Source organism: Bidens hawaiensis, unplaced genomic scaffold (assembly GCF_021521415.1).
Source record: "Bidens hawaiensis isolate Kalapana, Puna unplaced genomic scaffold, B.hawaiensis_p1.1 tig00015194_1, whole genome shotgun sequence".
NCBI classification, from domain to species: Eukaryota; Viridiplantae; Streptophyta; class Magnoliopsida; order Asterales; family Asteraceae; genus Bidens; species Bidens hawaiensis.
The window spans coordinates 564,854-591,151 of NW_027492349.1; the positions used below are offsets into that span (position 1 = coordinate 564,854).

Sequence of the window (26,298 nt, forward strand, 5' to 3'; positions counted from 1 at the left end):
TTGACAGTCTCAACTTTAAACTTATTTTTCTTTAGGAATTTTATACATATTTTCCATTTGATCGAAAAGCTAACGAGATTACTTTTCAATTATAATAAGTTTGCTAGAGGAAAATTAGTTGAAATTTAATACTGTCAGACAACATTTATTCAGTTGGAATTATTAAAATCCGGTAACCCATAAATGAAAAATAGTTAAACAAGCTATTTGTTTAAATCAACGCAAATTGGATTTTAATAATTCCAACTAATTGTTATTAACCGATAATAATCCCAACTTCGTTTATTGCCACTTGTGGTCCCAAATTAAAAAAAAATGGCTCTCAATGGTCCCTGGCTAAAAAAAAATACTTAACGGCGTTAAACTTTTTTTCGAATTTCAAACTGATTTTTTAAGGTTTTTGATCGAAAAGAGAATACGAGTTGATTGGTGTAAAACTAAGCTCGAAACAATGCTCCAAACAACTTGAATTTTGTCAATTTGAAGTTCAAACACCTGATTTGAAGCACTAATCAAGCCGTTTGGAGCATCGTTTCGAGCTAAGTTTTACATCAATCGACTTGCATCCTCCTTTCGATCAAAAGCCCTAAAAATCTGTTTGAAATTCGGAAAAAACTTAACGCCGTAAAGTTTTTTAACAAAGAACCACTGAGAGCCATTTTTTTTTAAATTTGGAACCACCAGTGGCAATAAACGAAGTTGATATTATTTTCGGCCAACAACAGTTATTTAAGATTATTTGTATCCAATTTGCCTTAAATCAAAGAGAAATTAGTTACGTGAGATATGCGAAATGATAATTTAGAGACAGTAACCTAGTTGTGTGAGATTTATAGATTTCTTGTAAAAGTGTACACACGTTCACGTAAATAATTGACTTTTGGGATCACGGATATATTGAAGTTACATTTGAACTTGGACTCGATTCAAGTTTTAATAAGTCGATCTTGAATAGTTAACGCAAAGTTGCTTGTCTTTTCATAAACTAAAAATATATTCAATATTTATGTAATAAAATCCCCAACAGTATGCGGCTGCAATCCTAGGGATCGATAATAATATAAGAAAATAGTACCGGTCATCCCATTGTCAGTTGTCACCAATTGTTGTTTTATTATGCAGTTACATATATTCTAAAATTCTGCGCATCAAGGTTTTGCCGAATTGAAATAATAATTTACTAATTTTAGAGGTGATACATATTCACACTTATGATTTTGAAATATCAATATTCTATTTTGTAACTTTGTCTGTTACAGGAATATTTAATATATATATGTTACGGACTGAAACCATTGCAAGGTATGAGACTTGTCCCATATCGGTTGCATGGGCAATTGATGTGAGGTTTATAAGCCAAATGGGTTCCCTTACCTATCAGACTAGTCTTTTGGGTTGAGTTCTTCTGTTTGGTTTGTAACATTGGTATCAGGGCCAACCTCGGAGTGGTGGCCTAGAGGAGGCCAGTCGTGACCAACGAGGACTTGGAGTGGTGGCCTGGAGTGAGCCAGCCGTGACCAGCGTGGCCATGACCAACGAGGACGTTGACCCTTAATGAGGGTGTATTGTTACGGACTGAAACCATTGCAAGGTATGTGACTTGTCCCACATCGGTTGTATGGGCAACTGATGTGGGGTTTATAAGCCAAATGGGTTCTCTCACCTATCAGACTAGTCTTTTGGGTTGAGTTCTTCTGTTTGGTTTATAACAATATTATATTAAATACATATATATATATATATATATAACTAATATTATATTAAATACGGTTTAGGTTTAGCTTATGATAATATTATATCTGGATACTAGTAAGGAACCCGCGCGATGCTGCAGTGCCACAATTTGCATCGCTGTTTTTTTGTTTGTTTATTCTCTTGTGATATATTGTATAGGTATTCTTTTAGTGGGTATTTATTTTCTATTGGTGCTGGTAAATGCTCAGAACCGGCTGGTCCATTAATGTATCTAGCTGCCTATTCAACAATCTTCGCTCAAAACCAGCAATACATTTTCAATTCGCTTCAATTGGAATGATCTTACACCACATCTTTACCTATGTTATCTTGAAACGCATCTTTATAGAGCCTTTATTTCTATTTTCCCTACAACCTACATTCACACATTCCTTCCATTTAAAGCAATCGCATAAATCATAACCATGAAAGCCTAATACGTATTTGAAGCCCCAATTGGCATAAATTCAAAGCTTTTGTCATACTTCAGCTTCTTTTCAAAATCTAACTATACTATTAAAACAAAATGAGTTTTTCACATGGCACCATTATAGAGTGTCCACATTGGATTTCACATACGCAATTCCCTTAAATACATTTTCCACATAATCAACATTTAATTAACATTCATTAAAATATATAACAATTCATTAAATATATAAACTACTATATCCATTATTTTTCATTTAATTACCATTCTAAAATTATGTAACTTATTCATATAAATTTAAAAAGACTATTCTTTAACCTTTTATAATTCAATATAAAATTCTTCATTAATTTTATTTATAATCATTTAAATCAATAACAAAAGTTCGACTATACAAATCAATATGGCTAAAATTTTGGAAAATTGTTTAGTGGTGAAAATCAAGGACAAATCTTTAAATTTCTTTTTATATAAATGTATTTAGTTTTAATACTTTAAGTTAGAATTTGATTAAATGAATATATACAAAAGTCATAAATAAAAATTATTATATGAAATAACTGAATTACGTTACATGTAATAATTATTATTTTTATTATAATTTTCATCCATATGAAACACGGGATCTAACCTAGTTTTTTTATATAGCCAACACTAAAATCCAGCATGTCTGATGTGTTTGGTCCAAGTGTTTTTATTAAATTCGATCAGTTAAAACATGCATATAGCACCGCCTCTTTACTATTATTGTAACTTACATTTGTGTATAATGAACGCTTGAGTCCGATAAGGTTCAATTATGTAGTAACTTACAATCTTCAAGGAGAAGCAAGGCAAGTAATATACTATCTACTTATTATCAAAACCTTTCCAGAATATAAACCAATATTTAAAAATAAATAAATGTTACAACTATTGATTTACTCGCACGTTACGCGGTAAAATTAATCAGTAAAACTCAGGATGTTGCCGTGGCGAATCAACAAGAATTCAGTCAATAGTAGTTATGTTCGTTGCAGTATTGGAATTCCAACAAAATGGAAACAAAAAAATAAAAATAAAAATTAAGGTAGGCCAATGAGGTGGCGTTGATTGGTCACGGACAACAGCAGCGAGTCAACACGAATTTAGTCAGTATTAGCTACGTTCGTTATGGCACTGGAACTAAAACAAAATATAAATAAAAAAATTAAGGTGAGCCAATAGAGTGACATCGGTCGGTCCCAGACGCTGAAGCAGTGATTCTACGACTCTCGTATAACATATTATAATTTTTTTGTTCACATATTTAAAACAATGTTTATTTGATCGGTAAACCCGGGCGTTGGAAAATCCGATCGTTGCAACGGCGAGTCGACTTGTAACATCCCCAAAATTTTGGTCCAAATTTGACAAATTTATAAAAATGAAGGGCCAAAACTATTCATAAGATAAGTAATGAGGAAATGATATAAACATCTCATGTTAAGGAAATAAGAAACTTCATTTTACATAGATAGAGAGGAAAAAAGTGGAAACATTTCACATGGGTATAAATAAGAAAGAAAACTTCCTCCCACATTGAAAAATTATAAAACTTGGAAGTTCTTTATAAGAAAGAAATTTTACATAGTAATATTATTATGTGGTTAACCACTCTCGAGGGGATAATTGGTTATTTCCTAAGCCACATTGGGCCGAGGCCTACGATGTCTCGAGGAGATAATTGAGTGTCAAAATGTTTTGTATCAATGTGCTCACCAACATGTGTTGCTGATGTATTTTATAAACCGTTTTACAGTTAATCAAGAACAGGTGATTGAAGATGACTAGCCATTAGGCGACCTGATGGCTCATATGGAGTTTTTGATAATAAAATAATGTAAAGTGTGGTTTTGTAATTCAAACACTTTTTGAACCAACTATCGGGTATTTAATTCCCGTCTTTTGAATATAATAATATTTTAAGCTAGTCTTCCGCTTTACAACCTTAAACTATGATATATTTATAAAAAAAAAATACTAACTTGTGGCCACACGCCTAGGCCCTAGATTGGGGTGTGACACGACTCGTATTCGGGCGTTCTGGTGATGAGTTGGTAAAACCGGGGCGCTGGTAAAATCCGAGCTTTCTGGCGGTGGAACGCTAATTTTGTTGATTTCGTTTACATTTGTTATGGTATCGGAACTAAAATAAAGTTCGGTAAAACCCGGGCTTGGGTAAACCCGAGCGTTGTTAGTACTGGACGTTATGCGGTGAGTCGGTAAAACCTGAGCATTGTCAGTCTCGGACGTTATGACGTTGAGTCAACACAAATTCCGTGAAACAAAAAACAAAACGTTCGTTACGCATCTAGAAAAAAAAAGAAAAAGAAAAACATTTAACCAATAATTTTTTTTTAAAAAAACTAAACTTTGGACCTTTGGGTTGGTGCCACTTTGCCCAATCAATGCCTTACGACACCAACCATCGGCCTTACTTGTATATAGATAATTGAGTTTTTAAGTATTTATATTCATAACAAAACCCTTGCACTCGGTTATAAAAACAAAATTAGAACCTAGTCATCGGTTTCTTGATTGTATATGTTGTCATAATTAGATTTGTAAACTCCTCGGGTTTGGATTTCAACTTTAAAGCATCATTAAATTTTTTGGTGTTTATATACACACACCACCGTATAAAAGAGATAGTGTTAGGGAGGACGTAATGACCATAGAAGGAGGCTGGACAGGATGACAGAAAAGCAGATCTTGCTAAGCAATAGAAGAAGATAGGCAAGGAAGGTTGAGAATAAAACACATTCCAACTAGAAAAAACAATAAAGAGGAAGAGAGCAGGAGGGGCGGATGTACCACCCAATATGTTAGGACCGAAGAATCGTAATAAACTTCCCGACTTTATAAATTTAAAATAATAATAATATGAAATGTTGCACAAAACCCACATTGTGTCCAGATTCACAACTGTTTTGTATATTTCCATTTTGTCAATTTAGCCTAATATATTTATCAGTTCTGTCATGTTTATATTATTCAAATTAATTGTATTTGATTGGATTTTGGTTTTGAAATATGGATGTAAACCATTCAAACTATCTCAAGATCTGATTCAAACCAACCAAATTACAATGTTCCCCTGATACTTTTAATTTATTGACAAAGTGGTGATCGAGTTTTAAAATTCTTGAATTAATTAATTGCTAACATAAATTGCAAGGCACAAATAGAGACATGTGCCTAATGCATTAATAGCATGTAGAATATGTAAGGATATGATTGTCGATCACATGGAACGATATTAAAATTTTGATACTAAGTGGTGTATATCTAGTTAAGAAAAAATTTCTTGTGTTTGATCACATTATCTGAATATAACTAGTAAAATAATCAAAATTTTAGGTGAAATAGAAAATGGATTAACTCAATAATATATGTACATGAAATTGAGTTCCGGATCGATAGACTAATTTTAGGAAATCAATCATAGGAATTTAATTCGAATATAAAACATAAACAACAAATATTAAAAGTATAACCTTGAAAAAATATTAAAAGTAGAATCTTGAACATAAGTGGAAAGCTAAAATATTAAATATTGACTCTTTAATATTTATTTCTTATCAATCGGAACGAGAACATCAAAATCTTGACTGGTTCTTGACTAAAACTTAAAATCAATAGTAAAAATTTGATCAAGTTAAAAGTAGTTAATTGTTCATTAGGATAGATAGCATTACTTTTTCGTTAGGTTACCCACCAGACATAATTTACACCTTTGGTTGGTAGAAATTGTTTTGAGTTAGCGTAAATAGTGTGCAATGCTTCACCATTCGCGCTAGTCTCTATTTTTTTACAACAAGAATTATGTTAAAAAAAACCCTCACTAGTAAAAAACTAAAGACGACAAAACACGACTCATTACAAAAGAGTCTGTCTCCTATTTATCAAGCAATAGGTGTAAAGTTTACATTATGATCAAATCTGATAAAAAAAGACAAGTTTGATCTTTTTTATTTGATTTATGTTAAGTACTTAAGGTTGATAATCTTGTTGATTAACATGCCCATTTTCATGATTTTTCATTAAATTGGTTAAGAGTACAATTCAAATTGTAGGTTAGAAAATTGAGCTATATTATATGAAAACGTGACCTTGTAGAGAAGATATTTATTCCACCTCACAATGTCCCCATCCGCACAACGTCACAAGATGGTGACGCGTCATTTGGAGGGGATGGTGGGCCCACGATCTTACGTGTATTTTATTGTTAAAAACAATTAATATTATTAGTAATTGACTATCATATAACCTTGGGCCCCAGGAATATACGTTCTTATCCCCAACCCCAAATCATATCATATTTTACAAAATTACCTCATTTTTTATTTCTAAATATCTTATAAAAATGGCCAATTGTTAACGTATACTTTAATTTTCAATATTAAAAACAATATCAGTCTAATGGAAAAAGCAATCACACATGCCGCTAACTTTCATTTATTTCATTTTAAAACAATTTGTAACATTCTGATTACGATAACAATTAGTCAGTTGTTTATTATAGCCAAACTCAGTTATTTATTTGATAGAGTGAGATTGTTCTTTGTAACAATAGTGAAAACTACAAGTGATATTAATCAAAAAACATTCTCACTCTACGAGTGGACACAACATTGCATGACATGTATGCATCACAAATTCATATCATATTATATCATATCATATCATAATATGATATGAATTTTTGATGCACACATGTCATGCAATTATGTAATTGGATGAAGTAGAAAATCGTATTTTATATATGTAAATGTAAATAGTGTTAATAAAAGATTGTACAAGTGGTTATAAAACCGTCTTATGCACCATAATTAAAACGAAAGGAAAAAATGTTTTTATGGCTCTCACAATTCTCTATGTAAAATTAGTTTAGTATTGAACGAAAGGTTTTCTAACATGTGTCCACACGTTAAAAATTGTTTGACTTTGACGTTCATTAATAGTTTCTTAAGAAAAAAAAACATACGACATAGCTACTTCTTTTTATCTCTCTATTCATGTCTGTTACACGTAACATTCGTATCTCTTTATCTGCATGACCATATCATTCGCATCTATTTATCACTATAAATTCTTATACATGAACAATACCATGTGCACATGGGTTGGTTCATGCAACCATGTGCATTTGAAATAAAACTTAATTTGAACCGTGGTAAACCGGCTATTCGGTTTCCAGTTACTTCAATTTTATGTTTTCTCATAGTACGATTTTTTGGTCTTTAAACCCCTAATATAGAAATTAATTAAAATGAAATAACAGACTTCAAACTTCGAACTTGAGGACTTTAAAATCAAATTAAATTCCCATTTTCAGAGTATTTATTCGAAATTATCAAACTGAAAAAAAAGTAATTCCATGAAAGGAAAAAAAAACAAGATAACTCCATAAATGAATTATCAAACTGAACAAGATATATTTATTTCCTTTGATGCTTGATAATTGATATTGATAAATAATAAGCCATCAAACTGAGTAAATCGTTATGAATCCAATACAATAATTGGGCCCCTATAAGCACATAATTTAATTTGGGCCAGTGAAACCCATTTATATGCTATTCAAAATGCAACTTGCAATGTTTTGGGTCATTTGGATTATAATCAAACTAACCGGTCGGCCGTCGGCCCCGTTACTCTTTTTTTAGCTGACCATTTCTATCGTATCAAATAGTTTAGATATTTGACTAGCGGTCACAAACAAGTGTACGTTTTTATCGTTTACTATATACGGTTGGCAATTAACTATTTTCCCTTTTGTGTGGCCGACGCGATGTCCTCTTAGTCAGTAATACCTACAAATCTAATCGTCTCTAGGTGTTTTACATTTTTTGCTGTTAACTTTATTTCATCGCCATGATAGTTCCGGCTTCTGTAGTATTACTCATTTTGCTGCCAAGGAAGCATGTATGTCCTGTGACGTATCGCTCTTGTTTCACTAGAAAAACAATGTTTTTTTCCGTCGGTTGAAGCATCCCATCTTTTCCCGTTATAGGAAAGCATTAGATAAAAATAGACACCTAGGGTTTAGTATACTTGACTTAATCTGATTGTAGACTTAATGTTGAAGGATGCCAATTGTAGTTATAAGCATCAAGCTAAAATGAACGTTGCGTTTTATGGTTACCACTCACGTTTTTATAATTGTTGATGTTGGTTTGCCGGTTATTGTAGGTTTTCATTGCTATATACAAATCATATTATCTCGAAACCACCGCCAACAAACGATAAAAAGCCTGGCTTGAGATTAACTTTTAACAACGGAATGCCGTGGGATATTAAATTCCCTTGAAAAACATTCCCCATCCGACAAACTATTGAAAAGCCTAGGTGAGAATCTCAAAAGTAATCTTATCTTCAGTATTATGAATATAATATTAGGAACAATGTGTTAGAAATCTTCCACCTTGACAACCAACGTTGTGTTCATTAGTGTCAGTAGTTCTTGGTAATCCGTCGATCATTTTCGTAGGTTTGGTTGTCGATCGATGAACTATTGCTGATTACCGTGAATAACCTACGACCACTTGAATTTTCCACATCTTTATTCTTTATTATATAGATTTAAATTAATATTTACATATATGACACTTGTAACACATGTAACAACCGATTTACATATACCCAAAGCAGTGGTGGGTACCTAGTACATGTACATATGTATAGAGAACTGAGAAGTGAGGACCGATGCCATTTTTGCTGTGGCCCTGAAGAACGAGTACATATGCATTGCACAAAAGCCACTCAGAATTTGGTTTCTATTGACAAAGATCATGAAAATCTTGGGTAGGGCAACATTTATAAATAACTATAGCACAATAAAATAAAATGTATTATATATATACATCTGTCACAAACGATACCAAGTATGATAAAACTTATGTACGATTGGATCTTTCTCAAATATCTTGAATCATTGGTCGGTAATTTATATATTTTTTCTCAATGATAAGTTAAATAGTTAGGCTGCTTGTTGTAGAAAGACACATGGCGTTCTCATGCCATGTATGCATGTTAACGCCTGAAACACCACCGCACACTCCAAGCAAGACAACGTTAAATTGTGGGTTATTTAACGCATTAATGCCTTAAATGCAAAATCTAGTGTTTATTTTCTTTTCTTTAATCTATAGTTAACCAACAACATTATAGTTAAATTGTGGACTAGTTAAAATTCATTGTCTACATGACAATGGCATAACGGATAATTATGCATTTTTAAGTTTCATTTTCACAAAAAAATGAGATCTTTTTACTTTATTATTATATTATGAGAATGAATCCTACTACTTCTAGTTCTGGGGTTGCCACGCTTGACAAAAAGAACCTGGGGCGTATAGCCCAAATAATTGCTCTGGGTTTCCGACAAGCTACCGCCGCATCTATTTCATTAGGAATTGATGATCTTTTAACAATACCTTCTAAAAGATGGCTAGTTCAAGACGCTGAACAACAAAGTTTTATGAAGTACTCCAGATATAAAGTACGAAAAAGTATCTATAACTTCCCCACCAGGACCTACCCCCCAACCTAGAGTAGCTAGGTGAGGAAGTAAAATTAATCCTTGTTTATACATAGGCTTTTCTGGTACGAAATGAGCCACTACCATCCTCCATTTCACAATGGAGAAGTATGTGTATAAGAAACAGTATATTGATAAAAAAATTCCCAAAATCAAAAGAGCGATTGGGTTGAAAAAAGTAAAGGATTTCTAATCATCTTGATTTTTTTATACCGATACTGACAAGATCCTTTTATCAGGTAATGGGGATACTCTAAGGATTCCATTAGTTATGTATCAACATTCCAACAAAAATACTTGTATGCATCAAAAACCCCAGGTTCGCCGGAATTAAATATATGACAGGGCTACCCGATATTGTAATCATCGTTGATCAGCACGAAGAATATACGGCCCTTCAAGAATGTATCACATTGGGAATTCCAACAATTTGTTTAAAGAATCTCAATCTTTGATAATTTTGTCATCATCCAATTGTTCTCGAATAGGCCCATTCAACGATGTAAAATCTCCCCCTGAATTTATTCGAGATGTGAGTAAAACTCAAACTGGAGAAGAATATGGTCCTTGGGTTCCTTTTATTGGAACTATTGTCACACCCCGACCAAAGGCGGCGGAACATGCCGAGGTGTAACGATTGTCCATAAGCACATGACACTAATTAAAGTGACAGTATTTAATAAACTCATTTCATTTCACAACATCGAAAATGTCACATAACAATTATCCATAAAATAACCATAAACAAGATATCACAAAATATGACAAATTTGATATTGTTCATTTTTCCTAATATCCTAAGGTCTTTGATGTCGTTTTCTTTACAATCATAAATCAACCAAGATGCAAACCTGCAACATTTCATAAAATAAAGTTTGTCAACACAAAGGTTGGTGAGCAATTCATAAGTTTAATCATATTAGTATATAATAAAGATAGCCACAAAACTTGCATACGAAACGATAAATAAAAGTGGTAATTTGAATAAATAGATATCGCTAAACACATTAGCGACACCTAGCTATAAGGGGATGCCAAATAGTCTAGGATTTTATAGTTATCGTTAATTGCATTACGTTAAGACACCTTGCTATAAGGGGATGCCAAATAGTCTAGGATTTTATAGTTCCACCAACCAAAAGCGATAAACACATAGGCATATAAGCATAGATGACCAAATCGAGCAATTATTTAGGTAAAGTATACAACTACGTTTGTGATTTAAGATTCAAATATAAAGCATTTTGTTGAATAAGTATGAAATGTCACCCCAAAATAAAAGATGGAAAATGGGGTATGAAGTACTCACCTTCAAGTAGTAAACTTGAAAGATGATAATTTGGAGATTTGTTGGAACGACGAGTTTAACGCACAATGCCTAAAAAGAAAAGAAGTCTTGAATTTAGAAAGGTTGTCTTGAAGGTCTTTAAACAAAATAAATGTTGAGAAATGTAAATAATTAACGTTCAAGGTTTTAAAATGTAACTATTTAAGAATTTATAATAATAACCCTTCAAAAATGTAAGTTTGCTCGAAACCGGGTTAAAGTATCTAACCTTAATATTTACTCAACCTATGTTAAGTAATAAGGTGGATAAAATGCAAGAATGCAAATCCCTTTGGAATAAATATACTAAAACGGTTTTTTTATCGAGTGTTCGGGTTGTCGGTTCGGGTCTTGATAATTGGTCAAACCCAAAATCAACTTTCCAAAATATTGAATGTTATGAGGTAACTCAATAAAATTTAATAAGACTTAACCAAGTATGTAGTTCCGTTGTTTTAGAACTAACAACGCACGTTAAGCGAGTGTTCGGTTTTGTCGGTCCAAACTTTGTTATGAGATCAAGTTGTATCCAACATTTCCAAGTACTTAAGAAAATATTTAAAAATCAATTTGTAACTATTTTTTAAAGAAATATACAAGTCTTGATGGCTAAAAAAACACACTTGTGTGTCTTAAGCGAGTAAGAATCGGTTTGGTTTGGTTTCCATTTCACAACAAGTTCATAGATGGTTTCCACATGTCCAAACACTAAAGAACTTATATAATAATGTACAAATAAAAAATACCAAAAGTTAACAATAAAGTCTTTAAACAAAAGTTCAGTTTTCGGTTCGGATTGTGTTTCGGGTTAAGACCGAGGTAAGATTCTACAAACCCATAACCATAGAATTTGTAAAAATGATTTTAGAAACTTAGATCTAACAATAAGTATGTTTAAATAATTATTTAACAAAACCAGTAACAAAGTTCGGTTTACGGTTTAGAGCTATTTACGGTTAAACCGAAGCATAGACTCTTAAAAACCCATAACCATGGAACTTGTAAACATGACCAACAAACTAAAATAAGCAAGATTAATATGTATGAACAAGTTATATAGATGTATATATATCAAGGACACGAAGTCCTCCATGAAGCCTTGTCTTATGAGGTCCGAAACCTCACCGACCGGAATCGGATAAGTAACTACCAAAGGTAAACAAGGGGTGTATATTATATATATGTTGCACAACCATAAACAAGTATTAATAAGGCTACATAAACTAATTAAGATGAAAGACAAAAAAACCTTCAAGAACACTTAAGAAGATAACCTTGAATCTTTGATGTTTGAGAGAGTTTTTTTTTTTTGGAGTTATAGCAAAGGAAAATGAAGAGGAAATGTGGTTTATATATAGGGTAATATTGGTGGTCAAATATGGGTGTGAGACACAAGAGTTTTCATGCAAAATGGATCAAGACAAAAACAAAAACAACAAAAAAATAAAATAAAAAATAAATAATAATAAAAATAAAAATAGAATGTTTTCAAGACCCAACAAGTGTGAAACAATATTGTAACATAAATTCATCATTTGATTATAACATAAGCTTCGGTTTACAAATCGGGTCGGTTTACATAATAAACACATACAAAAACGAATACAAACAAGACCCGAAATTGACGAATGTCACAACTATGTTTCTATTTATTTTTGTTTCTAATTGGTCCGGTGCCCTTTTACCTTGGAAACTCATGTAAAACATCGAATAAAACAAATAGCGAAAAGCCGACTATCGGAATCGAACTGATGACCATCGCATTACAAATGCGATGCTCTAACCTCTGAGCTAAGCAGGCTCACATAACATAAATTCAACATGCATAGGAATTCAACAAACTCTTAGAAAGATCTTGGGCAAATCCAAAGAGGGTTTTTCTGTACGTTCATCACAAAATATTTCGAGATCCCAATATACCCAATGCCATATAGCTGCCAAAAAGCACAACCCAGAAAACACATAGCCTTATGTTATTGTAAACAATATAGTAAGTATTTGACATCGAATCTGTGAAAATCTGTCGGTACTTAATGAGACTTAGAAAGGTCGTGGTTATTACCAAATTATGTCCAAGGGATTCGTTTATCGTTTGCTCTAAATTAGTATTTGTCTTTGCGATAAACTACATTTATATGTAAGGTTTTATGTAGAAGCAGGTTGTTTAAATTTTGACATCACCTATCAAATTGGTTATCAACAACCTTGTATGCGTTATTTTATCTAGGGCTGTCAATTGACATGACCCGAAACCAGACATGAACCCGACACGAAAAAATATAGGTTTAGGATCGGCAGACGCGACCCGTTTTCTTAAATAGGTCAACCCGAACCCGACCCGTCTAAAAAATGGGTCAACCCGAACCCGATCCGTCAAAAAGTGGGTTGACCTGTAAACTCGTTTAAAAAATTTATAGAAGTTGATATTTTGATTTTAGAGATAATAAGTGTTAAATTTTAAAGTTATATACTTTAATTTATAATTTTTCATATATCTATTAACTTTTAAAAATTAAATTAATTACTTTTTAAATATTTTTGTCCACTCTTCACTTCCATTATTTATATTCTATTAATCATAACCATCTATTCTCTTATTATTTTAATTCGTTTATTCTTATCTTAAGCAAAATATGTGAACCTAAGTTTGTTAATTGGAAATGATAGATAAATTGACAAAAACATTTATATTTATATATCACAAAATTGTTAAAATGGTTTATATGAGTAAGAGTAATTGATTGTCTAGGTTATTAATAAGCCACTAGATATTAATCATATTCGTAAATGAACGTAAAATAGGTTGACCCGAAACACAACCCGAACACGACATGAATTTAAATGGGTTGACATGACACGACACGACACGAATAAATATACGGGTTGGGTTAGGGTTGAAGAATCTTAACTCGCCAACCCACCAACCCGAAACCTATTAACCCGATAACCCCACAACCCGACACAATTAACACTCCTAATTTTATCAGTTTGTTACACACAGGCACAATATATATATCTTATGCCATATGTCATAACATGCCTTTTTTATTATAAGACATATCTACAGATTATTATGATATACACCCACATATATAATAGTTTTATGAAGCAGCAACAGATCCTGATATATATTTTCAAATATTACAAACTAGTTTTAGATCCCGTGTAACACATGAGATAATCCAAATAATAAAGTTATAAATAAAGCAAATAAGTACATACCGTATATGAAAAAAATGATTACATCTATACTTAAATCTATATTATGTATACAAAAATTGATTTTATTTCTATCAGAAAATGATTTTTTTTAAAATGAACTTAATAAATAATAGTAATAATAATAATAACACAGGTGTAAAAACATACCTGATAACGGTCCATCTATTGGAAATTTGATTCTCATATATATATATATATATATATATATATATATATATATATATATATATATATATATATATATATAATTGAGAGAATTTTGACTATGATCCAATTTCAAAAAAGACTTTTTATACAATAATAGTTATAAGCTACATCATGAAAATGATTTTTATAATTTTGAGGGGGCTTCTCGACTTTATCATAATGACAACACATAAAAATAACACGTTAAGCTGTTCAATTTTGTGAATGTTTTGTTTCACTTGAGCATAATTTTGTATAACATGTTTTACACACTACATTTTAATCACGAGAAAATTCCCAAAATGACCATATTTTGGAAAGAGATTCCAATTTTGTCCTACAAACTAAATAATTCAAAAAATGTCCCATTCTAACTCATCTTTGACCATTCATTAGGAAATCTAACACATTTTTAACGATGTGTTAGTATAACACGTCGTCAAAGACGTGTTAGATTTCCTAACGCATGGTCAAATATGAGTTAGGCCTCAAAAAGCATGGTTAACGACGTGTTAGCATCAAACATATAGTCAAAGACATGTTAGCCTTTTTTTAATATTATATTATTATAACTAATTTTACTTATATTTGGTTTTTCTTTTATAACTTCTAATATAAAAATTTTTATATTATTTCGAATATACCCATAAGACATGCGTATTTTTATCTACATGTTGACAAAAATTTTATTTAAAACCGTGCGGGGTCAAATTTTATTGAACATTTCGATATTGATTTGAGACAGCTTGAGTTGGAGTAAGTTTATGTCGGTCCGTAAATAAAAATTAGCATGTCTCGTCGGTATCGAAATAATATAAAAATTTTTATATTAGAAGTTATAAAAGAAAAATCAAATATAAGTAAAATTAGTTATAATTATATAATATTAAAAAAAAGGCTAACATGTCTTTGACTATATGTTGGATGCTAACACATCGTTGACCATGCGCTTTGAGGCCTAACTCATCTTTGACCATGCGTTAGGAAATCTAACACGTCTTTGACGACGTGTTAGGAAATCTAACACGTCATCAAAGACGTGTTAGATTTCCTAACGCATGGTAAAAGATGAATTAGAATGGGACATTTTTGGAATTATTTAGTCTGTGGGACAAAACTGGAACTTCTTTCCAAAATATGGCCATTTTGGGAATTTTCCCTTTTAATCACCATTAAAGGAAAAGTCAATGCTGACGCAAATGTTTTAAATTTGATAAAAGTTAGAAGCATTGATAGGTCTGGAGGTAGCATGTCGCAAGTATTCGCCGTCTTTTCTTAAATTTTAATAGTTGTGGAAAAAATAGTCAATTAGCCAAATCCCGAATCTTTTCATTATTTCGAAATATGTCATTAAAAATAAATTCGAAACCTAAATCACGTTTAAAAATTCTAACTTTCATTTTTTTGGCATTTTCAAGTCAAAACTTTAAACCCGTAACAAATTTGATGATAAATCTACTTGTATTCTCGATTTTTAAAAATACTCATATGACCCATTTTTGATCTGCAATAAATTTTAAGTTAAATGTAATTAACTTGTACCACACAATTTATTTACCAACTTTTGACCTGTAACAATCAAATTTAAGTCCCACAAAAAACCTGAACAATCATTGATAAAAAAGACCCAGAAACTGACTATGATAAATTTTATTATATATGAAAGTGAATGGTATATATATTATTGCATTTTAACATATATATAGTTTAGTAAAATTAACTAAAAAATAAATAGATAGATTTAAAGCATATATTTATAAATTATAAGAATATTTATTTTTATAAAAATGTATATTTTATATAATAAAATAGAGTTAAAGGAAAGTAAATAATTTAATAATGTTATATATATATATATATATATATATATAATTTAATATAAATGGAGTGTAAAAGGAAAGTGAATATTTATTGATTTATGACATAATTATTAGTTTGGAGAGAAAAATTATGAGGCTTAACCGTAAACTGACACGTGTCCACAGTTATTTTACTTTATTAGAATATATGTAGATTACATTATATTTTTAAATGTTATCACAAAAAATATGACAAATCTTACAAATCTACATCTATCTACCTATTCTAATAAAGTAAAATAAATGTGGACACTTGTCATATTTTGGTTAATTCTCACAATTTTTTCCCTCAAAAACTAATATACCATAATATATGTAATAAATCAATAATTATTCACTTTTCTTTTACACTATATTTATATAATATCTATATATTTTTATAAATATAAATATTAACATATTATTTTACTATATATTTCAAAATACTTGGTGAATTTCAAAAATCAACAACAAATCATGTTTCTCAAATGAAAATTGTTTCGGGTTTTTTGTGGAAGTTAAATTTGATTTTATGGGTCAAAAGTTGGTAAATAGATTTTTTTGTACAAGTTAACTACATTTATGTCAAAATTTGTTACAGGTCAAAAATGAAAATTTTGAGTATTTTTAAAAGTTTGAGAATGCAAAAGAGATTCATCGTCAAATTTGTTATGGGTTCAAAGTATTGACTTTAAAATGTCAAAATTATGATAGTTATAATTTTAAACATGATTCGGGTTTCAAGTTTATTTTTAAGGGCATTTTTTGAAATAATCAAAAGGTTCGGGATTTGGCAAGTTAACTATTTTTCCCTCAACTATTAAAATTTAAGAAAAGATTGCGAGCACTTTCGGCTTGCCATCCCCATGCCTATCAATGCATCTAACTTTTATCAAATTTAAAATATTTATGTTAACATTAATTTTTCCTTCAATGGTGATCAGAACGTTGTATGGGAAGCATGTCATGCAAAACTATGCTTAAATGAAACAAAATATTCACAAAATTGAATGGGTTAACATGTTATTTTTTATGTTGTCATTATAACAAAGTCGAGAAGCCCTCTAAAACTTATCAAAATCTTTTCTATGGTGTAGCTCAGCAAAACATAGTTCTTGAAAAACATCCATTGCTATAATTTAATATCATACTTTCCCAAAATTGAATGGGTTAACATGTTATTTTTTATGTTGTCATTATGACAAAATCGAGAAGCCCTCTAAAACTTATCAAAATCTTTTCTATAGTTTAGGTCAGCAAAACATAGTTCTTGAAAAACATCCATTGCTACAATTTAATATCATACTTTCCCTTGATATGTGGTAAATTGATAAATATATCAATAAAGGTAACGCCTCTTTTGTATTTAGGCTGAGTGGTTAGAACTACTACCGTATGAAAATTTTATTTTCGAAATTGGTTCATAACCAAAATTCTTTCAATTATATATATATATATATATATATATATATATATATATATATATTTGACACCGAGAATGAATTTTTCAATAGAAAGAAGCATTCTCGGGTACGATTTTGCACTGGTATTCTTTTATTAAGTTCATTTAAAAAAATCATTTTGTGATATAAATAAAAGCAATTTATGTACACATTGTATAGATACAAGCATAGATATAATACATTTTTTTTCATATACGCTATGTAATTATTTGTTTTACTTATGATTTTATAATTTGAATTATCCCGTGTGTGACACGGGCTATATAATAAAATAGAGTTAAAGGAAAGTAAATAATTTAATAATGTTATATATATATATATATATGGAGTGTAAAAGTAAAGTGAATATTTATTGATTTATGACATAGTTATTTGTTTGGAGGGAAAAAAATTATAAGGTTTAACCACAAACTGACACGTTTTCGTAGTTGTTTTACTTTATTAGAATACTAGATTTTATCCCCCGTATTACGGGGGTTGTTTTACATTATTCGTTTTTAATATTTATATATGTATATTTGAATTTGAATTTTATTTATTGTAAGAAAGTTAATAATTAATATACTTGAGGTTTGATGATGAAATGGTTTCACAAATAAATGATATGTTATAATTCGGTTTAAAAGCTATCTGGGTTTGGTGATACCCATTAACCGTTTATTTTCTTTGTTACAAAATTGTTTCTTAATTACAAATAATATCTTTTTTTAAAATAAAATAGGATATTAATTTTTAGTATATTCCTATTTTATAGGATTTTCATATCAAATATTTGATGGGATTCTTTTTTAATATAATGAGATGTTATAACACGTTTAAGAGTTATCTGGGTTTGGTGAGACCTTTACCTGTGAATTCAGGTCAAATGCATGAGAAGCATTCATTTATAAATAAAGTAATCTGATGTCTTGAGAGAATGGGTTGTTTTACATTTTTCATTTTTTAATATTTATTTTTTGGATTTTAATTTTCTTTGTTGTAAGAAAGTTAATAATATACTTAGGGTTTGATGATGAAAGGGTTTCATAAATAAATGATATGTTATAACCCATTTAAAAGCTATCTGGATTTGGTGACCCATGACCTGCTTATGTTTTTTACTATAAAATTGTTTATTAATTATAAATAATATCTTTTTCTTTATAAATTGGATATTAAATTTTAGTATATTCCTATTTTGTAGGATTTTCATATCAAATAATTGGTAAGATTAATTTTTAATTTAATGAGATGTTATAACCCGTTTAAGAGCTATCTGGTTTTGGTAAGACCCATATCCATGAATTTGGGTTAAATCAATGAGAGGCCTCCATTTAAAAATCAAGAAATCTAGTGGCTTCCATAAAAGGGGTGAGCGACCACATCGCGACACATAGGATTTTTGGGTTTTCGTTTATATATATTATCGATAGGTAAACTACATTATATTTTTAAATGTGATCACGAAAAATATGACAAATCTTACAAATCTACATTTACATCTACATATACTAATAAAAGAAAATAATGAGAATGACGTGGCAGCTCCATATTTTTTCTTGGCTAAATTTCTCCGCTCAAATTCCCAATATCTATTTATAGACATGATAAAAAGTTTCTATATAATAAATAAAGATTATATATATTCTAAAATTGGACAATTTCTTATAAACCAAATAACGTTTAATGTAATTTGCAAGAAAAAATATAAACCTAAAATTGGAATTGAAATATTTAACCAATTTCAATTTTAATTTATAATATATAATAATAATAATTTCATGCATAATAATATAAAAAAATTACCAATTATTAATAATAATAATAATAATATTATACGATTTCTTAGATTATGTGTACATTTAAAAATTAAACCATTTTCCACAATATCTTAACTTTTTTGAAAATATCTATATTTTGTAACATAGCAACAAAAACATGTATACAAATATATTATCTAATTTAAAAAACCTTTTCATATGTAAAAAACAGATTTACAAAAAAAAATATATAAAAGAATTTTAGGGATTTCTGACATTAATAGCTGATCAACCCAATGTTTATTCAATATAACAAAATTTGAATTGTTTCTAAAAAGTCTATTTAGTTTTCTTTTTTATTTATTTCATATAATTTATTGTAATAATTTGCACATTGAAAAAATCCGTGTAATACATGGGTTCTAAAGTTAGTAGTTTGGATATGATAGGAAAAATAAGTTATATATATTGCATTTTAGATTAATAATCTTTCATGATTACTAACTACAAATGATGTTAAAAGAAGAATTAAGTAATTATAACAAAGAACGAAGGACATAGTTTGTTCTAGTGGTATACTAGGATAGTGACCCGTGTGGTACACGGGTTGGAGAAAATAAATTTGAATTTGAAGAATATTTAATAAAAATTGATAAAATAAAGAAAGATCTATGTTTTATAAGTTAATAATAATAATAATAAGAGGGTTTAAATGGTGAGTTAAAGAAAAGAAAAGGAAGTTTGTTGTTATTTGAATGGGGACAAGAGAGAAAGGATGCGAGAGAGATTGGATGATCATCATTTGTAACAAAAACAAAATGCCAGATGGCTAAAAAATCCTTCTTCCCTTGAATGAAGAATTTGGGGTTTTGAACGTGATGATGTTGATCTTTCAGAAAAGATATAAACACTACTTCTTGAAATTGGGTTGACCAAACAAATTAACCTTATTATACATAACGAATATGGAAATCCCAAATCAGTAAATGTATTGGAATTAATATCAAAACGAAGTATTGTTTTGTCACCTACAATCCAAGGCTGATATTATTTCATCTATACAATTTGACAGATTATGTAACGAATTAAGTGTAATCAAAATATTTCACTATGTAAGTTTAAATAGGATACCAACATATGAACTACAATGTTCCATAAAATAAAATGCAAACGAAATTCAATACATAAGTCGAATTACAATCAACAAATGCAACTTCAATTTAATATAGATTTCACAACTCTCTAAATACCTCCTTGTATACCACATTTGTAGTTGTACTGGTAACATTACCGTTCTTGTCAAAGATTAGCAGTTTAAGCCCGTCTCTACTTTTTACTCAGGATAATGCTACGTATAGTTGACAACATCTTGAGAAATGATATCTCCGGTTGTCACATGCATGGAGTCGAACAAGTCATTCTGTTGAGAAAGTAGCCATGTTTAATTTACATAAAAATAAAAAATATTAATACTACTTAGTCATATGAAAATTTATACAGACCTGCTCTAGATTAAACTTATTCTCAAGAGTGTCAATTATCTTTGAATCATCAGAAAACTTAGAGATTCCAAAACCCGTTTCTTGTCTATCCACATTATATTTCTTGATATCAATCTTGAAAGCGTACTTCTCCAATAAATTGTTCAAAACATCAGGGAATTGTTCAGATGTTTCACCCTGCAATATATATATATATATATATATTGAAAAGTGAAAGTATAAAATACTTGTTTCCATGAATTATTCATTTATCTTATTACAAGTATACCTTTATAATACTTTCGACCAAATCATTAGCAGAAACTTTCAAAATTTTAACTGCTTCTCTATCCAATAATGTCAAATCTATGATGCTCATAGGATCTTGTACTCGTATAAGAATTCTAAACCTTCAAAATAAAAAATATAAAAATTGAAAGGTTACATTCATGACGTTGGTTACTGAATAGGCCTGCCGGGTCGGGACAGCAACCGGAATCAGTCATGGTAACAGTCCTCTTTGCATTGTAGTTTACTAAGAAATTTCTAAAAGGCATTAAAATAAAATAAATTTTGACGGTGGAGAAAGAAATCTTTTAAAGACAGTTTTAAAACAATTGAACAAAAGTGCTTTCTGGTATTTAGGTGAATATTCGCATATATTATTCATCGAAATCGGTTTAAAAATGTTGTATAAAAAATATAACAAAACCATAATTGGATAAATGTTTATTTATATACCTATTGATTGGAGAGAACTCTTTATCTTTGCATTTATCATTGCTGCATTTTGTATCGCTCTTTCTAACCCCCTTTGGACAAGTGCTGCAAGATAAATAGTACCACTGTTGGGTTGGCGGTACATACTTAATGGTGCCAGGAATGACAACTGATCTAACCTGTAATTATAGACAAATGATATTGTGATATGTACTATTAGCTTTTTAAATACAATTGAATCTGTATAATACTAATAGCAGCAAACCGTTTTCATATGGACTTCTGCAATGTTATTGAATTTAGTCTTGATAAGGAAATCATCTTCAACAGAGCAATTGACAGATGCGCCAATAGATTTCTGACTTGAACCCGTTAGTCCACTTGTTTGCTCAATCAGCCTAAATATATAAATACAACAATTATAGTATTATAGTAATATAAAGTTATAACATGTATTGAAAACATTAAATTTAAACATAATATGCATTAACAGCATATAAAGTAATAACAAACCTTTGCTTAAATGATATTATGGCTTGAATGTATTCATCGATGAAAAGCTTTGAATAAACATAGTTGTTTGAAGCCCATGTTTTTTCTACAAAAACGTTTAACATGTTTTTGTTATAAAATAATAAAAAAAGATTGAAAAAATTTAAAATAAACGCGCTTAGTAAACAACATTTTAAAACTTACCTCCCCAAAACTTGAATTTACCAAATTGCAAGATAATTACAACGTTTGTTTTGTCCGGATTATTTGAAATATAATCCGTCATCTGATTAGCATAATCCCCAAAGAACGTGACATTAATAGCATTACGGCTGTATATCAATTCAAAATTTTAATATTAAAAAAATGATGATTAAAAAACTAACCTAATTATTAAAAAAAACTAACTTCAAATCTTCAAGGTGGACAATAACTTTAGGTGTCAGTTCCCCTCCGTTTCCTAGAAAAGTAGTGAGCTTTTCTGAGCTTGTAATGTATCCAATGATATCTGTATAAATAGTTTAGATTAAAATAAATTTCTAGATAAAAAATGAAGTGATATATGTATAAATAGTATAGATTAAAATATAATTTCTGGAAAAAAATAAAGTAAAATTAATTCACTCGGTTACTAACCAACTGTATGAAATGGTGGAAACAGAATGTTGTTTATATCTTCAAAACTTGCAAAAGTAAAGCTATACGGTTCTCCCAAGAAATCATTAAGTTCAACAATGTTAGTTTCATGATTAAAAGATACTTTGTTAGGATTCCCCATAAACTTGTTGGCAGCACAATTTTCAGCAAGAGATGCCTTAGTAATTAAGATAGTAGAGTTGAGTTCAATCAAGTTTTTAAAATTTTGCCAATGTTCATTAATGATGCTACCCAGCATCTTGTTTCCCTGTCATTTAAACATAAAAATACAAGACGTTAATATTCAAGTAGCAAGCATTAAAAATATGTGTCTAACCAATACACAATAAATTACCTCTTCATCCACTAAAACCATCTCAACAGTGTGAACTTGATCCTGTAACATATAGCTCATATTTTTCCACAACCGGATAATACGGACCTTGACATTGAAAACCTTTGTTGACACATCAAGTTTGTTGAGCATGGTAATTTGAATATCATCTTTCAAAGTGTTGCTGTGTATGAAAAAAGAAACAGTTACGTATCTACAGTTAATACTTGAATATAAATAATGAATTAAAATTTACCTAGTATTGGCAAGGAGTTGTTTTTCATTGGTAGATGCTGACATGTTGGTTGGTAGTTACAATAACCAGAAAGTGTAGAATGACGAGGGGGCGTCCAGTGGTCTTTGATTTATAGCTACGTATACATATTAGGTTCCTGAAAAATGGGAAGTGTAACTTCAAAAGAGTGAAGATAGGAATAAAATGATAAGAAAATCAAATTCAAATAGTCATTATCTTCAAAATGAATAAATAAAAATAAGTAATGATATGGAAAATATCAAAAGCAGAAAATTTGAAAAACAGAGCGATAATAGAGGAATGTTTAAATAAATTAGATTAACGCTGGAGAAAAAAAAGTGTTAAATATGCCAAATATTTATTCTTTAAACCCCATTTAAAGGTATTTTAATTTGTATTTGTTTATTAAAAAAATTAATGTGTTCAAAATTAGATTTTGACCTAAATTAACAACCAAGTCCCTGTCGTTATAATCTTGGACCCAAATTTAAATTGTTTTATAATTAATTACCCATTTGCAAGTTATTAAAAAATTAAAATAAGTGTTGAAATAAAAATAATAATATATAGTATAATATAATAATATAAAATATAAAAATACTAATACCATGTTGTTTTCCTTGTAAACACCAAGTGGCGAATCATGAATAGACAGAAGCATCTCACACTGTTTCGGAAGCCTTAAAGTTTTAGGCGTCATACCAACCGACATCCTCCCGCTACTTACCTACAATTAGGCTAAGGGGTGTGGGGGCTCTAATGGGGCTCCAGTGGGGGCTCCAGCCAATAATATTATGACGTGTGGCAGAGAGAGAAACTGGATAAGGGGGGTGTTGGAGCCCCCGTTGGAGCCCCTGCCCTGGTGTGGAGGGGCTCCAGCGGATTTTTTTTTATTTTTTTATAAATGTATTAAAAAAACGTATTATTAAAAAAACTCATAAATTATTTAAAAAACACACATTTTTTTTAAAATTCAAATTACAAAAAAAAAAACATACTAAAAATTAAACAAACAATAATACTTAATAATAACACTAATCTAATACAAGATCATCGGGTCGCCTCGCCCACAAATGTTCAACCAACTCATGTCGAAGATCCCCGTGTATCTCACGGCTCTTGATATTTGCTATGTTATGAAGTCTTTGTTGATCACTGATTGTGGACGGTTGTGGCGGAATGTCACCTTGGTAGTTTTGGCAGATAGCTTTGCCCTCGTCTTCTAACGTCATGTTGTGTAGGATCAGACACGTGTAGACGACGTCCGTTATCCTCTCCCGAGTCCAATAACGTATTGGGTTCGCCAGAACATAATATTGTTTTTTTATAGCTCCAAAAGCTCTTTCAATATCTTTTCTAGCAGACTCTTGCTTCTTCGTAAAATACTTCCGTTTGTCGGCGATTGGATCTGTAAAAGCTTGAACTAACAAAGCCCATTCGTTGTAAATACCATCGACCAGATAGTACCCGTACTTGAAGAGTTCTCCATTTGCAACAAAAGATTGAGGTGGTTCAACCCCGTCGATAAGGTCGTTGATCAAATGTGACTGATCGATAACATTAAGGTCGTTATTTGACCCAGCAACACCAAAAAAAGCATGCCAAAACCAAAGATTCTGTGACACCGCCGCCTCAAGTATAAGGGTCGGCCCTTCATGATCACCACAGTGGAACTGACCTCGCCAGGCCGTTGGACACATAGCCCATCCAACATGCGTACAATCGATGCTACCTAGCATCCCAGGAAAACCATGTTTTTCTGCGTGCACCTCATATATGCGTTGGATGTCATACATTGTAGGTTTACGCAGATATCTCCGAGCGTAAGTCGATATGACTCCTACGTATAATATATATTACAAAATGTAATAAATATTTAATAAAAAGTAAAATTAATGTTTTTTACCTTGGCAGAAAAAATGAAGGGATTCACGTGCAACCCTTTTCGACATCTGTAAATACTCATCCAAAGCGTCCGACGAGATGCCGTACGCTAATTGACGGATAGCAGCCGTGCATTTTTAAAGAGGGGTAAAACCGGGGAGACCCCTAGCATCCTCCCTTTGTTGAAAAAAGGGATACCGTGCCTCTAAATCACTTGCTATACGCATGAACAATTGTCTGCTCATTCGGAAACGAGTTCGAAAATCCGACTCCTCATATACCGGTTGAGGGCTAAAATAATGCCTAAACAAAGTATCGTTAGCACCCGATCGATCACGATCACGAGGTGGTGCTCTAACCCTCGGGAGTCGAGGTTGATGGGCTTGATTTTGCAAGAGATCGACCACGGTTGCGGTCAAAACTCCCCCTACATGAAGAAACAAATCATCCTCTTCGGAGGAGTCAGAATCAGACGAGTACGACGACATTATTTTTTTAAAAAAAATTGGGAAGATGGGTTGATTTTGGGTTTTATTTTGAAGTTGTGGTGATTGATATGGGTGAAATGAGGTATTTTATAGATGAAATGGGGTATTATTTAGGTAAAAAATATATATTTTTTTAATTTAAGATGTTCCCAACGGCTATTTTCTCACTTCCCAACGGCTATTTCTCTCTCTTCTCCCGCGACCAGGCTCACGCCTGCCTGGATTTCCGCGCTCGCGCCCCGCTAGCGCCCCGGCTCGCGCCCCGGTGGTGTGGGGTTAGCGCCCCGAGGCGCGAGCGGAGGGGCTCTCGCGCCCAGGTTAGCGCCCCACACCCCTCAGCCTTATAACAACTCCTGATATTAAATTACTAATAATCAAAAGAAATAATATTTTTAATAATGATTCTCATTATTCAATGAAAAGACAAGTATTAAACATATACCCCAGGAGTTTGCATTGATTCATCAATGCCAAAAAATATGAGTGTCCGATGGCTCCCCTACA

At 30.9% G+C, this 26,298-nt stretch overlaps 1 protein-coding gene and 1 non-coding gene across 2 annotated transcripts; both read right to left on the reverse strand.

Moving 5' to 3' along the window:
• Positions 1-12,783: 12,783 nt before the first annotated feature.
• TRNAT-UGU (transfer RNA threonine (anticodon UGU)) lies at positions 12,784-12,856 on the reverse strand. The gene has a single exon. It is a non-coding gene; the product is annotated as a tRNA-Thr (tRNA).
• A 7,995-nt stretch (positions 12,857-20,851) lies between these two features.
• Positions 20,852-23,466, reverse strand: LOC143548555 (replication protein A 70 kDa DNA-binding subunit E-like). Its single transcript, XM_077039677.1, has 12 exons — positions 23,423-23,466; positions 23,275-23,350; positions 23,188-23,229; positions 22,833-23,100; positions 22,605-22,704; positions 22,401-22,528; positions 22,218-22,302; positions 21,970-22,102; positions 21,726-21,883; positions 21,274-21,394; positions 21,006-21,182; positions 20,852-20,923 (listed from the first exon to the last, which is right to left on the reverse strand). Exons 1-12 carry the CDS (start codon positions 23,464-23,466, stop codon positions 20,852-20,854), a joined length of 1,404 nt encoding a protein of 467 aa, XP_076895792.1.
• Positions 23,467-26,298: the final 2,832 nt, after the last annotated feature.

What these genes read in the sequence shown, in the direction of transcription:
- LOC143548555 (XM_077039677.1), bottom strand. Translation starts at nt 23,466, where the DNA reads ATGTCAGCATCTACCAATGAAAAACAACTCCTTGCCAATACTAG. An exon ending in TCCACCATTTCATACAGTTG is followed by an intron (nt 22,705 to 22,832) that starts GTTAGTAACCGA and finishes CTATTTATACAG; the next exon opens with ATATCATTGGATACATTACA. An exon ending in ATAAGTTTAATCTAGAGCAG is followed by an intron (nt 20,924 to 21,005) that starts GTCTGTATAAAT and finishes CTTTCTCAACAG; the next exon opens with AATGACTTGTTCGACTCCAT.